Genomic DNA, 16418 nt, shown 5'->3' with positions numbered 1-16418 from the left:
CAACTCATTATCTTCATGTTAATAATGTCCTTTGCGACGATTTTTGTTTGCTTCTATAGCTTAAAATTGCAAATGAAAAATTTAAATGATAGCTATTACTGGCCCCTTCTATATGACAAAAAAATTAGGGAAAATTGTAATTCAATTTAATAAAACAATTTCACCAGTAATGTAAAAAACATTTAAAATGTGTTTTTTTAAACACCGGAAACACCGTTTTAAATTATTTTGATCAAAAAATAAAGTATGCCATCTAATTTCTTGTATTTAAAGGAATTTAAAAAAAAAATTGAAAATCGTTAGAGCCGGTTTAAAAAAAATATTTTTTAGGTAGGTATAGGTACATATAAAAATTTTCTAACATTTTTCAAAAAAACAAAATTTGGTATGCCATTTTGAAGAAATGTTTTATCAACAATTAAAAATGAAATTTGGAAATAATTCACTGACACGTTTTCAAAAAATAGATTTTTCAAAAAAAAAAAAGAAATGTAAATATTTTAAAAAATCCAAAAATCTATTTTTTGAAATTTTTTTAAAATTTAATATTAAAGTTATTTTTGTATACGCTTTTGTTAAAAATTTTCGTTGAAATCGGGTTATACGAAATATTCAGAAACCAAAAAAAAAAAAAAACGTTCTACTATGTGTAGTTGAGATTGTTTATTTTTTTTTTTTTAAATGTGTTTTTTATTTGTTTATTATTTTTCAATAGAATATTGGATTGTGATAAAGAATTTATCATGTGAAAAGATTTAGACATTTGTTTTATTTCTTTCACAAATCAAAAATCGAATTTATTATGAAAACGTGATAAAACTTATCACTTCCACATTTTCACAGATCGGGAATTGACCCCTGCTCACAAAAATTTAAATCAAAATCGTTAAAGCCGTTTTCGAAAAAAAGTAACTTTTCTATTTCTATTATATGACAGATAACGTTAGTTTTGGTCCTAAAAAGAAATTCAATTTCTATCAAGTTTGAAGAAAATTGCTCCAGTAGTTTAGGCTGTAGCTCGAGGTACATACAGGCGGACAGACAAACGGAACTTCCGGAACCACTTTTTTGGCATTCATCATCATCGTAATGTTATGTCTGATTGTTATCTAGAGTTCGATTTTTGTTCCGAACACTTAACTCTCCCTAAAGTACCTACATATATCGCAAGTAAAAAGTTGAAAAACTAAAAAAAAAATTAAACAAAAGTTGAAAATAGAAATGGCTAAAATTTTGTAAAAGAAACTTCAAACGTCTCTCAATACGAAAAAATGAAAAAGAAAATGAACTGCGAAGCCTAGTATGCAGAAGGATCTAAATTTTAACTCCAAAAGCTAAATTTGTCGTTAAATTGTTATGTAATGGGTTCAATTTTGTCATTTAAGCCTTTTATTGAAAAAAAAGATGTTGTTCCAACTTTTTGTCTACTTACCAAATCACCATCCATTAAAAATCGGTTTGTTAACATATGGTCGTTATTTAGTTGCGATAATTTTGATTTTTTCAACTTACTGTAGGAATATTAGAAACAAATAATACATAATATATTTGTAAAACATATATAACTTTATTTAAAATTATCATCATCTTTAACATCATTCATTTCTTTCGTTAAGTTTATTTGAATTTGTATGCCATATCAAATTTCTGACGTATTAGAGATATCCGTATTTTGACTATTCTAACAAAGAAAATTTGAGTGGAATCAAGACTAGTTTAACTTAATAATGATAAAATATTTATGTAAACATAGTATAGATAATAATTTCATGTATATATGTATTAACAAAAAATAAACTATACAATGTTAAAGTTATTGACATTTCTATCACATTTCGTTGTATATATATTTTTCTACACACAAAAAAGAACACATCTCAAAACATATATTTTTTTTAAAATATTCACAAACTGAACTAGACTCCTATAGGAAAACTATCAATTCAATCCATTGATATTGTTTAACAAAAAAGCGCTAGATTTTTAATATTAATCTAATTCAAAGTCCCAAGGTATGCATACAGTGCCATCTGTATGAACTGAATAATAATTTGTTATATTCAAATGAATATTTTCTAATGACTTCAAGTTGGTCAAAATCAGCTTGTCAAGAGTTTGAATCATCTTGTCTGGTGTAACGGAATCATCTTTTGTCAGAGATTTCAAGTGTAACAATTCTATACATCGTTTATGTAGTTCTTTTTCAATATGTTTATGTCTGAAATGAAAAGAATTTTTTAATTTTATTCATCGGTTTAGCTCAATATTTACTTATTATATTGCTCCATTTTTTGTTTAGCCTCATCGAGATGAGTGGTAATGAAATCAACAAGAATTGTGCCAGGACAGGTAGAAGGTGCAATAAGTTGTCCAGTTGGACTTACCATTAAAGGACCAGATTCACTTTAAGAAAAATTAGATAGATTTAAGCAAACAAAATTTTAACAAATTTACTTACGATTCAACGACTATTTCAAATTCAGACATATCCTGTGGCCAGGATTTTGGAAATTTATTTGTGGTCAGAAAATCTAAAAGATTTGTTGTGACTTTAGTCAGATGGCCGGCATAGTCAACGGCTTGTTGTTTTGGCATAAATTTTCTTCTTCCTATTTTGATATTTCGAAGGACTTGTGATAAAGCTGTTTCGTAATTTGGAATCTTTTTCAGAAAACTGTCGTGTTTCGCAATGTTTTTTATAAACTTTATTAAAAAAAGAAAAAAATAAATCAAAAACCGTTTTTGGAGAACAATACAAAAAGTAAAAAGCTCACATCCAACCAATTATTTAAAACATCTCCAGTAAAGAGCATAACATGACCCTCCAAACTGACACCAGTAAATGGTGCAAATACTACAATTCTTCCTTTAAAATATTAAAAAAAAAATAGTTTAAATATAATAATTAAAAGTTTAAAGCAGATTTTAACCTTTTAAAACATCTACATGTTTGCCATGCATATTTGCAAGACGTTCTAAGGTCTTAAGACATCCTCGATAATGTTCGTAATTCCAACCGCAATCGTAACGAACTTCTTTGAGCATTAATCGTTCTGCAAGTGATTTTTGTAATTTTGTGACTTCTTCTTTTAATCCTTCCAAGTCTTTGCTACGCGAAAGGGCTTCGGATGCATTGTTTTTCAACCAGGATCTAAAATTAAATTAAAATAAAATCTGTATTAGGCAAAGACATATTAAAAAACATATAACTTTCAAACGGTAAAAGCTATCGAGAAATTTAATTATCCATACAAAACATGAAAACATGAATTCTCTAAAAATAATGTTTTCTAAACTTTTCTTGTTGAAATTGAGTTAGTCCTTTGAGATAAAGGACTAGTAAAGGTTTTCGATGTTCAATTTGTGAGAAAATTGTCCCTATCACTTAAAGCATAGGACAATTTGTTTATATTGTATAACATTTCATTTACTTTTGTTGGATACCTACAATGCATTTTGAAATCATTCAAAAGTATTGATCGTCCGTTATAAAGCTACGGAACAGGAGAGCTGATCACAAAATTCGAAAGTTTTTGTGATACGCAAACCCCACAAAATTTAATTCAACTCACTTTCCTGACTAAATATTTGGTTATAAAAAGCTTTATAGATGGTATAGAAGCAAAATTGTTAGTTGGGTTGTGACACTAGTTTCTCTTGTGACTTGTGAGGTTTGCCCGAATCCGGTTGTAATTTCATTGTAGAAATTTTGTTTGATTTTCTTTAAAATTCTCAGGAAAGCAAAGTCAACGTCAAGACTAGGGAAAACGGCATGATGAGATAAGGATAAAAAGAAAAAAGGACCACCAAAAAATAAGCGGATGCCACCTTAAATTTAGCGGATTTCTGCATAGTTTTTTTTGTTAAGATGAGTTCCGTCTTTAATTAAACGGATAAATTCCCTTAATTTCTTGAACGCGCAAATTTAAAAAAAACTTACTTAATTTAAGCAGGAGATCATCTTATTTTTATGAACTGGCAGTCACTGGGGATCGAACCTACAACTGTTGGGTACTAGGCGATTGCCTTACCATCGTCCTATCTCACTGTTGGAAATAAGAACGATAATCTACAACTAAAGCTAAAGTCTGACTATAGTTTTACAATTTTTATTTTTTGTCTTTTTTAAAGATAAAAATTCACATTAAAATTAAATGAAGTTTACCTTAAATTTAACTAGAGTCCACTTATTTTAAGCGGGAATCGTATTGTTTTAAAGTGGTGAGATTTAGAGTGTTTCACAGTACACATAATAAGGTAATATATTCCGAACGTTGTCAAAATTTGTTTGTCAAAAATGGGCACCAATCTGTCAGGTCGGCCTTTAATTTTTATATTTCAATCGCAGTAAACAGGAAACTTGTTTTTGTTTTAATTTATAAAATGTCATTTAAAAATATTATAAATTGAAAAATAACAAATTTTCTTCGTGTTTCATCGCGGAAAATGGTAAATAATTCTTTAAAAATTAGTGGTGTGCGTGGTTTATCGGTTTTTGTGCGTTTTTCGTCAGTATTTTAAACAATTAAGAATTCGGTAGCTGACATTGGTCGCCAAAGTGTCATGTTTTGACAATCTGGCGAATAATGTCAGTTCGGAATATATTACCTTTTTATGTGTACTGTGGAGTGTTTTTCTTTATTTTTTCTAGATAAGGAATGGAATAGACAGGCCTGATAAAATAGTTTATCCAGAATATCTGGAACGTGATCAATAAAGAAACAGAAATAGTCAGAATGTCACTCAGCTGTTCAACCACATTTTTTTGTTAAAACACAAATACATGAATATTTATCACTTTTTATTATTTTAAAATTTCTATTTTTCCAAAATAAATAGATAATTTACAGCAATTTCAATAAAATCTTCCGTATAAATCATTTTTTTTTTCCCTACAATTTTCATTTTATTCTGAACTATGTATGTGTTGAGAACAAACTGGAAAGATGGCATCTTCACGAGAGACTTCAACACCTGCATTTTCACTGATGGCTCAAAAATGGACTGTCTATTATTAATCCCTTAATATCTCAAAATCTTTTCGACTACCAAATTTACTGGCAATTAAAGAAGCTTGCTTAGGGTAAATAAAAAAAAAAAAAAAACGTAGCTATACTAACAGATAGTTAGGCAGCTATAAAAGCAATTGCTTCGGCCATTACATCTTCCAAATTGGTTCAGCAGTGCAGAGAAGGAACTCTCAATGCTCAATGGAAGCCTCACAATCACTCTTATCTGGATCCCAGGTCACAGTGGTTTTGAAGGCAATGAAAAGGCGAATGAACTGGCCAGGCAAGAATCGGCCCTTCATGAGTCACTCTTGCAGAAACAGTTTACATTCCCGTAGGAGTCATGAATGGCACTATCTTTTCTCTTAACTAATCAAGCAATGGAACTGTACTCGTACTGCCCTCAGAAAATTCAGTTCCTTTGTGAGCATCTTCCCCCTTCACTTTTCATCCCTCTTGACTACAGCCCCGTTCCATTGGAGGTGGTAGTTTACTCATGAGTAGATCTAGTACTAGAATTAACACATGATCACTCGAGGATATAGAATGTGTAGTTGTTGTACTAGATTTCTACTCACGAGTAAACAACCACCTCCAATGGAACAGGGCTTACAAACTACTGTGTAGCTAGGCACTTTTACATTTGTACTGCCAAAGACTATTGCCACCCCTGCTTTCATACTCCATGCGAATATCGAATTCGCCCTAAGTGCGTTCTTTTATTCGCCGATGTTAACAACAACAACGAATTTTTTGACACATCAACCAAAGATATTTCACAAAAGAAACAAACTACCTCCAAGGCGCACATGAAGTTGAATCAAAAACAAAAAGCGCACACCAACTTGTTTCGTATATGATTGTTTATGTTTACCTACTCTTTTCTCCGGAATCGGAATGAACAAAATATTTAATGATATTCATCTCACTCGTAATCTTAAATATTAATTATTTATCATTGAATCATTAAGCCAAAGATTGATAAAACAAACCAAATCAGTAACTAAAAAAAAAAACAAACAAGATGCCACCGCGAAGAAAGGCAAAAATCAACAAATATATTGACTACGATCTGGAGAGAAATCAATCACAATGTTTATTTGATGATTGTGGCATGACTTTATCTGGTAGAAGACCAGCAAACATAAAAAGGCATTATAAGATGCGTCATAAAATAGATCTAGATGTCGATGAAAATGGTGATTGTAGTGAAAACAAATCGATATCACCAAAATCAAAAAAACAAAAAGTTTCTCATAACATCTCAGTTGACAATACCAAAAATACTCATGATGATGAACTAGAAATAGAAACTCATTCCGATGAAGAGTTGATACAAATCAAAATAGAAGATACATGCACTGTCTCAAATGAAACTTACGATAGTATTACAATGGGCAGAAAGGACTTTATACAGTCCTGTGTTGGCCTAGTGGCATTCACAAATATTCCAATCCAAGTATTTGATGAGAATGAATATTTCAAAAAGCTCATAAAACCTTATGAGAAGAAATTTGCTATCAACATTAATTCACAAAATATCAATCTTATGATTGGGAAAGTTAACCAAGAAGTTAAAGAAATATTAACGAAACAAATTGATAAAATCATGATTTGCTTGAAATTGGAATTGGTTTCCAAAGTAGAAAATGCTTTTTCAAGAACTCGCAACATTTTGATTGTTAGTATTCAATACGTGAAGGATTTTAAAATATGCACCAACATTATCGGTAAGTTAATGCGGGGTTTCTGAAATGAAAGCAGGTTTCATTGGGTGCGTTCACGTACGCACAGATACCCTATCCAAGATACCTAAGTATCCGCTACGTTTGTGAACACGAATCAGCTGTTCATCAAATATCCCATAAGAAACACAAGAATCCAGAAATTTTTAGGATACCTTTGGATTTTTTTGCTTGTCAACACATGTGTTCGATCAGCTGAGATTTTATATGGGATTACAACAACACAAAGGTATCCGGATACCTTTGGATCGGTACGTGAACGCACCCATTCTAACAGTTTATAGCCCAGCAAGAAAAAATTCATAACAGGCTGATTTTTGGTATACCTACAGGTTGGTATTGAGGTGGTTTACAATCTGTGAAAAGTCCTAAAAGTTCCTCTGTCCGCTAGACCCGTTATAGTGGGTCAAATGTCACAAAAACGGGTTTTTCGTTTCTATCTCTAAAACATTAGGATTTAGAAAAAAAATTTGTTCTACAAACTTGTAGCTGATTTAATTTTTTACATCATCGGAAGTTTTCTTGTTTCACTTACCGTTTAGAAGTTACTTATATGTTTTTTTTTTAAGAAGTTACGATACTTTAATATACTCCAAAAATATGCATTTTTTTTAATTGGTACTATTTTCACACCATCTCGGGGGTTAAGTACTAGATGCGATTTTTTGTATGGTATCCCCAAAAGGCGCCACATAGATTGCTATTTCAAATTATGTAATAAACATATATAAACATTAGGGTGGTCCTTATTTTACTCTTTTGGGAAAATTGAGTACGACGACGCCCTCTAGATTGAAGATTTAGATAACGATCTAAAAAAAAATTATTCAAAAACTAGCTGCCCGCTCCATAGACTGGCGAAAATAATCGAAAAATTTGACAAACAAAACTAATAGTTTAAGCTTTTGCTGAGTTTAGTACATCGGGTAAAGAATCGTCATTATCATTTCCATAAGGATAGTGCCCAAATTCACAACGCAATGGAATAAAAATTATTTCATATCGGATCAAAAAGAAAGTTTACTGGACCATCCATTACCGAATCTAAATGTTATGGAAAACTTTAATTTCTTACACTTTAAGATGTTACCAAATATTTAAACCTTTAATTATGCATAGTGAAAGTGCACTTCCAGTGCAAACTTATTATGTTTTAAAAGAGTCTAAGGTGGATGAAGAATTTAGAAAAGATTAGAGAAAACGATGATTTTTTTTCAATGCATTTTAATTATAATGGGTTAGAATGCCAGCTCTTAGTGCATATTGTTAAAATCAGAGACCAGAAATAACAGCCAACCTTTATTTGGAAATGGCTTCTCTCTGAGAGTTACCACATTACTTTAAAAAGGTTTCGGTTAAGGTTTGAAATTTATTTTTAAAAATCAAAAATAAAGGTTATCGGTTAAGATCTATTTTTAAAAATCAAAAATATCGGTTATCGGTTGAGGTTTTTCCAAAAAAAAAATAAATGGAAAAGGTCAACCTTTAACCATTTTCGCTGAAAATAAATCAAAAATGGTAAATTCAAAGGAAAATGTCGAATATAGCAAAAAAGTCTTTATTTTGCAAAAATACATATGAAAAAAATGTTTTTTTTTTAGTTTATGTACTGAGTTGAACTAATAATAAACTCTCAAAGTTTTTTGACCCAAGATTATATCTCAAGATTATAAAATGTAAAGATGAAAATGTTCTAACCACTTTGATTTGAGTCATTGGGACGACAAGCACAAACCAATGCAATTTCAAATGTTTCAGGAGAGGGATGTTCTAATTGATAAATTTGTAGATGAGATTTATTTTTTTCTCTCAGCGATAAATTTCACTGGTTGACCGAAACATAAAAAAAATACAAAATAAAGGCTTCTCTCAGACCTTGACCGGAATTTTTCTTTTTTTTTTTTAAATAAACGTAATTTTATGACCTTTATTGAAAATGGCAACAAATAAGTGTTATTAAGGAACCTATCAAAAGGTTGAGATTTATTTCTGATCTCTGATTAAAATGCACAAATAATATCAAAGTTTCAATTTTAAATTCTCGAAATAATTTTGTTAAAGTTCTTTTTATTGTAAATACCTGTTTTTAAAGACCGTCTTTATTCTATTGAAGCAAATAACAAGTGTTTTTTGTGAGGGAATGCAAAAAAACGCAATAGTAGCCACACTCTTTATGAAAATCTACTTTATTACCTTACCAAAGCTCCAATCTTTTTAATATATTTTTTTAAAATATGTTCTTTATTTATGACACGCAGTGTATGTATAGCTATGTGGGGCCTCTTGGGGATATCATACAAAAATCGCATCTAGTACTTAACCCCCGAGGTGGTGTGAAAATAATACCAATTTAAAAATAATGCATATTTTGGGGTGTAAACGAACATTATACTTTATCTTAACTTCTAAACGGTAAATGATACAAGAAAACTTCTGATGATGTAAAATTGAATCAGTTTTTAGAACACATTTTTTTTCCAAATCGTACTGTTTTAGAGATAGAAACGAAAAACCCAATATAACGGGTTTAGCGGACAGAGGAACTTTCAGGACTTTTCACAGATTGTAAACCACCTCAATACCAACCTGTATACCTTGGCCTGTTACACATGTTTTTCTTTCTTTGGCTTTTTTTTGTCTATTCTTACTGAGTTATTAATTCTTCTATTCGATTTTTAGGTATGTTTAAAATGATATATCACACAGTTGATCCCGTCGCTGAAGAGATATACAAGTGTATAAAAGATTTGAGCATCGATAAAGTACAATTATATACAAATACAACAATTGATAACGATTGGAGTATGCTCCCAACAATGAAACAATTACTTAATGAAATAAAAATATACATTTATTTTATGGAAAAAGAAATACAAGAAATCAAATCAAAAATTGCTGATTCATTCTGGTTTTTGCCGGTAATTCCATGTCCTGCGCGTACACTACAATTAGCTGCAAACGAAGTTATCAAAACTCTAAGATCTGAAATTGATGAATGCACACAAATTGTCAATAAAATCAGCACATATAAACAAACTCTTGATGATGATATGAAAAGTTGGAAATCAATATTTTCAATGATTAATTTTATTTTGGTTCTTAGAGAATCCAAAAAATATTTAGACGAACACATAGGCATTGATATAGATTGGAAAATTATTGAAGATTTTGTTGGTGCCTTTAAACCATTGATAGATTGGGAATTGGAAATGCATTCGGGGCAGTATATATTCGGGGATTTCTATCGAGACTGGTTGTGTTGTGAACTTAAGTTGTTAGAAATTGCTGTGAAAAATCCTTATGCATCGAAATTGCTTTCGGCACTAAAAAATCAACAGAAACCCCTTTATGAATGTGATGTTTTCATTGCAGCATTGTTTTTAGATCCACGTTTCAATTTTGATGCATCACCATTGTTAAGCAAAAAGCAAAGACAAGTTGCACAAGTATATTTGGGTTATTTTGTGTATATTTTTGCCTCAAATGTAATCTCTTTACAGGATCATCTGATGAAAACATTTGAAAGTATTCAAAAAATGGAGACACATCTGATACCTCAGGAAAAAGGCGAACCAAATTCTATACCAACCGTTGACGATTTTTCAAAAAAATCAAATGGAAAATATGACAATTTGGGAAAACATGTACAAAAAATGATATCTATTACTCAAGCCCATCAATCCGTACCAAAAAGAGATTTAAAACAAAAATTATCTGCATTATGCGAGAGAAATATGGAACCTATGGACACTAATGTTTTAGAATATTGGAAAAAATATTACAGACATGATAGTGAACTATCTAAACTTGCTGCAGTTGTATTTGCTGTTCCTGTTACGCTTGGTTTTAGTGATTCTTTAACTGAATCAGAATTACAAAAATTTCTCAAGGATACTGATTTATACCATTTTAATTCTAATGAACTAGAAGCTTGTAATTTTGATTCTGCTGAAATTGATGATATCTTAAGCAGTTAAATATTAAATTTGATAAAATTATAAAACAAAAACTCACACATATCGTAAAATATTTTTTAAAATAAGGATGGGTAGATGTTTTAAAGCAACATAAGATGTTAATGTATTATCGAAATTTGTTTCTTTATTTTAAAAATATGATATAGAAACTAATAGAAACTATTATATAGATTGTTCCTTGGGCTCCCAGGAAAATTAAAACTTACCTTCAAGATTTTACGATATTCAGAAAGGGAGACAAATCTGAGGTTTTAAATTTGTTCTCCTATACTAGCTGCAAGCTACCAATTCTACCATTCTACCAAATTTCAAGATTCTCCGATGATCTAAAGTGCTTTGTAATACACGTCCCCTGAATGAAAAATTTCAATTTTTTCTTTTGTATGCACCACAAGACCACAATAAAAAAAACCCTTCGAATGTTAGAATGAATAAAAGTAACTTTTTTTTTAATGAAAATTACTTAGTTGAGTTAAGTCTGAGGACGGGAAATTTTGTAACTCCACTCAAAATCAAAAAAATTGAGTAAAAAACAGCTTTCTGAAAATCTTCAAAGTTTGTAATATGAAAAAAGAAAAAAAAAAGATCATAATTGAATCTTTTTTTTTAAATAGGAGGTCCATTTTATAAACTTTTTTCAGGTGTATTAAATAAAATGCAGGACTGGGTCGCACGAACTTGCTTTTAAGGTTCAAGGTACTAAAATTTTGAAGGCTTTTTTAAATACAAATTTGGTAATGCAAAAATTGGTAGTATTTCATTGGTATGTAGTTTTGTAGCTATTATTAATCAACACTTAAAACCAAAATTTAAAAAAAGTTGAATGTCACGTTTTCGAAAATTTGATTTTCAAAAAAAAAAATTATTTATTTTATTTTATTAAAATCCAAAAATTAACTTTACTAAAATTTGTATTTTGGTCAAAAAAAAAATTCCAAAAACACCTCTGGAGAGTCGCTATCGAATTAAGCATAAAGTATGAAATTGTATTGTATATAATTCTCTCCCAAGTCTCATTAATTTGACAGACTTCCTAATTTAGTGCACAAAAAGGAACAGACCCTATATGTGAAAACAAATCTGTGGAATGATCTTAACAAAACAGATTCTATCCATTTTTTTGTTTCGCCGAAAAAATTTTATATTATTATTTAAGATATTTTTTCAATCTCTAAAATATTTTCACTACTAATGGCGTTTAAAAATGAAAAAATGTCTTGATTATTAGGCAAAATGGATTTATCTCCTTTTTTAAATAAAAGATTCAATTGTATTAAAAATAGTCCTCTTTTAAAAACCCTAATATAAAAAAAAAAATTTAAACAAGGTTTTTAGATACTAACACCAAAATTCTTAAAATTTCCATAATTGATTTTAAAAATAAGGACACTTTGACTACCTTTCCTTCGACCGATTTTGAAATTTCATTCGATTTTTGAAGCTGGTATAATTCCATGAAAAAGTGGATACGAATTTTTAGTAAATTATGCAGATTTTTTTTACTTTTTCCAATAGCAAATTACTATTTAGGTACAATTATATATTCAATTAAATACAATTGAATCGTTTATTTTGAAAAGATGATAAGTCCACTTTTTTTCAAAATTCGTTTTTTTTAACTGAATATGTTCTTGGGGGATAGCCACACCTGCCTTCAAAATATGAAGCATCTGCTCAGTCTATATTCGATTTTACAGATAAGCGAAGAAAAATTTTATTGTCAAAACATGATAAAAGTCCCGGACTTATCATCTTTTGAAAATAAACAGCAACTTTTTTATGAGTAATTGACTACACATAAAGAAGCTGACTACTGACTCAAAATCTGAAGTTGAAAGCGTCTTTCAAGTAAAATAACTACTCGAAACATTATATTCTATTCCCAAATGCAATTGTTTGATAGACTAAAGCTTTAAAAAAAATTGTATATTCATTTTAAAACTCATTTCACATTTGTTTATTTTCAAAGTATGATAAGTCCAAAATCGTTTTTATTTTTTATCTTTTGAACTATCGGTCCAAAAAGTAAATACCAAACGATATTCTGTAGCTAGGTAAAAGTTCTACAAAATATATTTTTTATACATTTTGCTACACTTAACAAAAGAAAATAGAACGTTTTTGTCTTCTCCTTAAAAATTTGAAATCATGGACTTATCATGTTTTGAAAATAAATGATTCAATTATATTCCCTTATGACTAGAAATTAATTTCAGGGAGTATAAATAATTTAAAAGCATTTTTCAAGCATAAGCTTGCCAACTACAGAAGAATTTCACATGAACGTAACGGAAAAATAAGCCCACAGATAATAATATGAATCTAAAAGTAAAGATGACAACATCGCTAAAATTGCTACAATAAATTAACATTTAAGCAAGCTTTGTTACACAATATTGGATTTTATGAAAATGCATTTATTCTTTATTTTTGCAAAAGTAAATGGCAGGTAACATGAGTTACTAAAATGATGTAACGTGAGTTAACTTTAAATTTTATTTTAAAAGCTTGTAGTTTTTTATGTATGAAATCTTCATTAAAAAAATTAACATTCTTAATTTCACAGAAAAACTTGATACTGTCGGAATCTTAAAACTCGTGTCCCATTATTGTAACGTGAGTTACAAACAGACTTTTATTTTTCCCAAGCAAATGCGAAAAGTAAAGAAAATGTTTTACTTAATTACACGGTGCGACACTGAAAATACACCCGAGAAATAACATAGTATAGGCTGTTCGTATGGTCGAATAATGCATAAAAATATTTTTGTTATATTTTTGGAACCCTCCATTTTTTTTATTTACCAAATATACATACTACGCTTATTTGTGATTAAAAATGTATGTTTTTTAATTTTTTGACATTAAACGGGTAAAAAGCGATTTTTGAAAAGGTCTGAAAAAATGACTTTTTTTACCAAGCTAAATCTCTAAAATTATAACAATTAAAAATCTGAAAAATTTTCACATGATAGCTACACTTATTAAATTTGAGTCTGTAAAGTTTTAAAACTTTTGAACGAATGGTTTGGCTGGAATTTAAAATTGATCGAACAAGGTCCAAGAAACCCCATGTTATTCCCATAAGAAACTTCAACCGCTTGGCGGCACGGGTTAGAATTAAGTTAGAGACTTGAAACTTGGAAAATATTTTTTTATTTTATTTCCAACCATATAAGATCCTAGGAGCATAGAAAATCTTATTATTTTAAAATAATGAACAACCTATTGTGCACATTGCAATTTACATCATGAAAAGCCACATTTTCTATTTACGAATAAATAGCATAGATTCCGCAGTTTTGGTCAAATTCAATAAAAAAATACGCCAATTTGTGCCTAAATGTATATTCTTTCAGAATATAACCTTACTTTATTTTTTTTGTTTGTTTTATTTTGCAAAAAAAATTGGGTAAAGTTGAAAAAATTGGGAAAAAAAATCACTTTTTCAAGATTTGTGGGATAAAAACCTACACTTAATTTGTTTAAACAATAGACTTATATACATCATTCAAAAGGTCTGGAAATCCTCTTTCCAAAAACATATAACATATTGAGAGTTGTTGGAAAAATGACTGAAATATTGACAGATTACATCGTAAGGTCTGTAAAAACGGTTTTTTGTAAATAAAAAAAAAAAATGGAGGGTTCCAAAAATATAACAAAAATATTTTTATGCATTATTCGACCATACGAACAGCCTACACTGTGTTATTTCTCGGGTGTATTTTTTTTTTTATTTTGTAGCACAGTGTTATGAATGTAATAGTTATGCTACATTTATGGACAGTATTTTCCTACCAATTTATAAAATTGATAACAAAAAAATCTATTCATGTATTGGAAGTTTTTGTGAATGTAAGGTGAGTTAACATGGAATTGCCTAGCTTCCAATATTCCCTAACCCAGTAGGTAAATTAGTTATGTATTTTAAGCACAAGCGAAATATAAATGAGGCGCTCAGCGCCAAAACGGCCTAACCCACAAAATTTCGTTTTGAGAAAAACGAGTTTAAAGAAAATCATATTTTCAGGGTTTCTTTTTTGTTGGCTTGTAAAAGTTATAAAAAAAATATTATTCAATACTTAGTTTGTAATTTTTTTTAGTTAGGAGTGTTGGCTACACTTTTGGGCTAAGGTCTGATATTTTTTTTATTCCGAAACTACATTTGCTATAAATGATTTAGGCAATTTTGTCGCCGAAGCCAAAATGGCGTCCACTAGAGTGACAAAAGTTTTTGGCTCTAATTTTAACTCTATTTAATGTAATTTAATGGGGATGTATTTTTATATTATAAATTGTTTTATTGCGGTTCGATCTGTGTACTCAGTTTGATTTTTTTGAAAATGTGGGTTAGGCCGTTTTAGTTCTGAGCTCCTCAAATATAGTAGACTTTTTAAAAGTTGGCCCACTGTGATGCGTATTTACTTTTGTTTATATCTTAAACTATCTTAAAGGCTATTTAACTTACCTCAATTCCTTTCGATCATTTACACTTCTCTCACGAAATGTAAATTCAAAATTATTAAATTCCGATCCATACTTGATGTCACCATAAGGTGTTGCATTAGTTTTGTAGCTGCCATAGGCAGCAGCAACATTTTGTGTGCTAGAATTCTGTACAGATTTAATAGTTTCAATGTAATCTGTGGATAAATTACAAGATTCGAGAAGGCTCTTTATCACTAATTTAGGTTCATGTGTTTTTTCCAATCGCACTTGAATTAATTTGAAAGAATCTGCAAAAACAAATATAGTTCATGAGCAATCAAATATTCCAGAAACAAACACAAAAATTAACCTCTTTTTTCTGGATCACCTTCTCTAATATAGAATTTTAAAACATTCGGTACATTATAGGATAGTCTTCTTTGTTTCATAGCCTCAAAATGCGCACTTAAATGTTTGAGAGATTCTTCATTTACGTGCTAATGTGAATCAAAACATTTTTATTTAAACTGGAATATTCTTAAAAAATTAAAGAAAGAAAGACTCACCCTTTGTTCTGGATGTTGACCAAATAAATCCGGATGAACTGCAAAATAAAACGGTCTCAAGGCTGTGGCAATTTCTGCTGTGCTAATATTACGTATTGTTGGATATTGTAGACCCAATGTACATGGCAAAAGGGTCTTCTTCTTTAGACTATTGTAGATTATTCATGAATTTGATTTTGTAAATATTTTAAAGAGAAACTTACCAATCAAGACATCGTGAAAACATTTTTATAATTCAAAGAGATAAAAGTTTCTTTTTTTTTAGTTAATTTGTTGCAATTTTGTTTAAAATTTTGCGTGTTGTAGAATAAAAAATAAAAAAAATCGGAAACGTCAAATTTGTTATGAAAAGAAAAATCAGCTGACTGATAACAAGGGATTTTGTACTAGATTTGGTGACAGGGGTGTGATTGAGTGAAAATTATTTTGTTTTTTTCGCTTTCTTTTTAAAATTCAGGTGTCGAATTACAGCATACGATTACGATCATTCGTTAACTATTTTACTATTTGTGTCTCTATTTAAGCCTAGTACGCAGATCGCGCTAAAATTTATCTTTCATACAAATTTCCTCCAAAGATAAATTTTAGCGAGGATTTTTAGCCAGGTAGTACGCAGTTCACGCGCTAAATTCGAATTCTCATCTACTACTTTTGCAAAAAGTCTCCACTCAATTTAGCTCGCGAAATAAT

General features: G+C 29.7%; 2 protein-coding genes across 2 annotated transcripts; one reads left to right on the top strand and one right to left on the bottom strand.

Moving 5' to 3' along the window:
• Window positions 1–1700: 1700 nt before the first annotated feature.
• On the bottom strand, window positions 1701–16066 carry LOC129907608 (T-cell activation inhibitor, mitochondrial). Its single transcript, XM_055983889.1, has 9 exons — window positions 15932–16066; window positions 15729–15876; window positions 15533–15659; window positions 15203–15470; window positions 2931–3151; window positions 2775–2866; window positions 2459–2703; window positions 2272–2403; window positions 1701–2218 (listed from the first exon to the last, which is right to left on the bottom strand). Exons 1-9 carry the CDS (start codon window positions 15952–15954, stop codon window positions 1990–1992), a joined length of 1485 nt encoding a protein of 494 aa, XP_055839864.1. The 5' UTR covers window positions 15955–16066; the 3' UTR covers window positions 1701–1989.
• On the top strand, window positions 5998–10772 carry LOC129907607 (uncharacterized). Its single transcript, XM_055983888.1, has 3 exons — window positions 5998–6739; window positions 9434–10200; window positions 10255–10772. Exons 1-3 carry the CDS (start codon window positions 6034–6036, stop codon window positions 10729–10731), a joined length of 1950 nt encoding a protein of 649 aa, XP_055839863.1. The 5' UTR covers window positions 5998–6033; the 3' UTR covers window positions 10732–10772.
• Window positions 16067–16418: the final 352 nt, after the last annotated feature.

The sequence above is a fragment of the Episyrphus balteatus genome, chromosome 1 (assembly GCF_945859705.1).
Source record: "Episyrphus balteatus chromosome 1, idEpiBalt1.1, whole genome shotgun sequence".
NCBI classification, from domain to species: Eukaryota; Metazoa; Arthropoda; class Insecta; order Diptera; family Syrphidae; genus Episyrphus; species Episyrphus balteatus.
Note: the sequence above shows the minus strand (reverse complement) of the source record. Positions and strands in the feature narration are given on the sequence as shown.

What these genes read in the sequence shown, in the direction of transcription:
- LOC129907607 (XM_055983888.1), top strand. Translation starts at nt 6,034, where the DNA reads ATGCCACCGCGAAGAAAGGCAAAAATCAACAAATATATTGACTACGAT. An exon ending in AATATGCACCAACATTATCG is followed by an intron (nt 6,740 to 9,433) that starts GTAAGTTAATGC and finishes TTCGATTTTTAG; the next exon opens with GTATGTTTAAAATGATATAT. An exon ending in AGCAAAGACAAGTTGCACAA is followed by an intron (nt 10,201 to 10,254) that starts GTATATTTGGGT and finishes ATCTCTTTACAG; the next exon opens with GATCATCTGATGAAAACATT.
- LOC129907608 (XM_055983889.1), bottom strand. Translation starts at nt 15,954, where the DNA reads ATGTTTTCACGATGTCTTGATTG. An exon ending in GTCAACATCCAGAACAAAGG is followed by an intron (nt 15,660 to 15,728) that starts GTGAGTCTTTCT and finishes GATTCACATTAG; the next exon opens with CACGTAAATGAAGAATCTCT. An exon ending in AAAATGGAGCAATATAATAA is followed by an intron (nt 2,219 to 2,271) that starts GTAAATATTGAG and finishes TTTTCATTTCAG; the next exon opens with ACATAAACATATTGAAAAAG.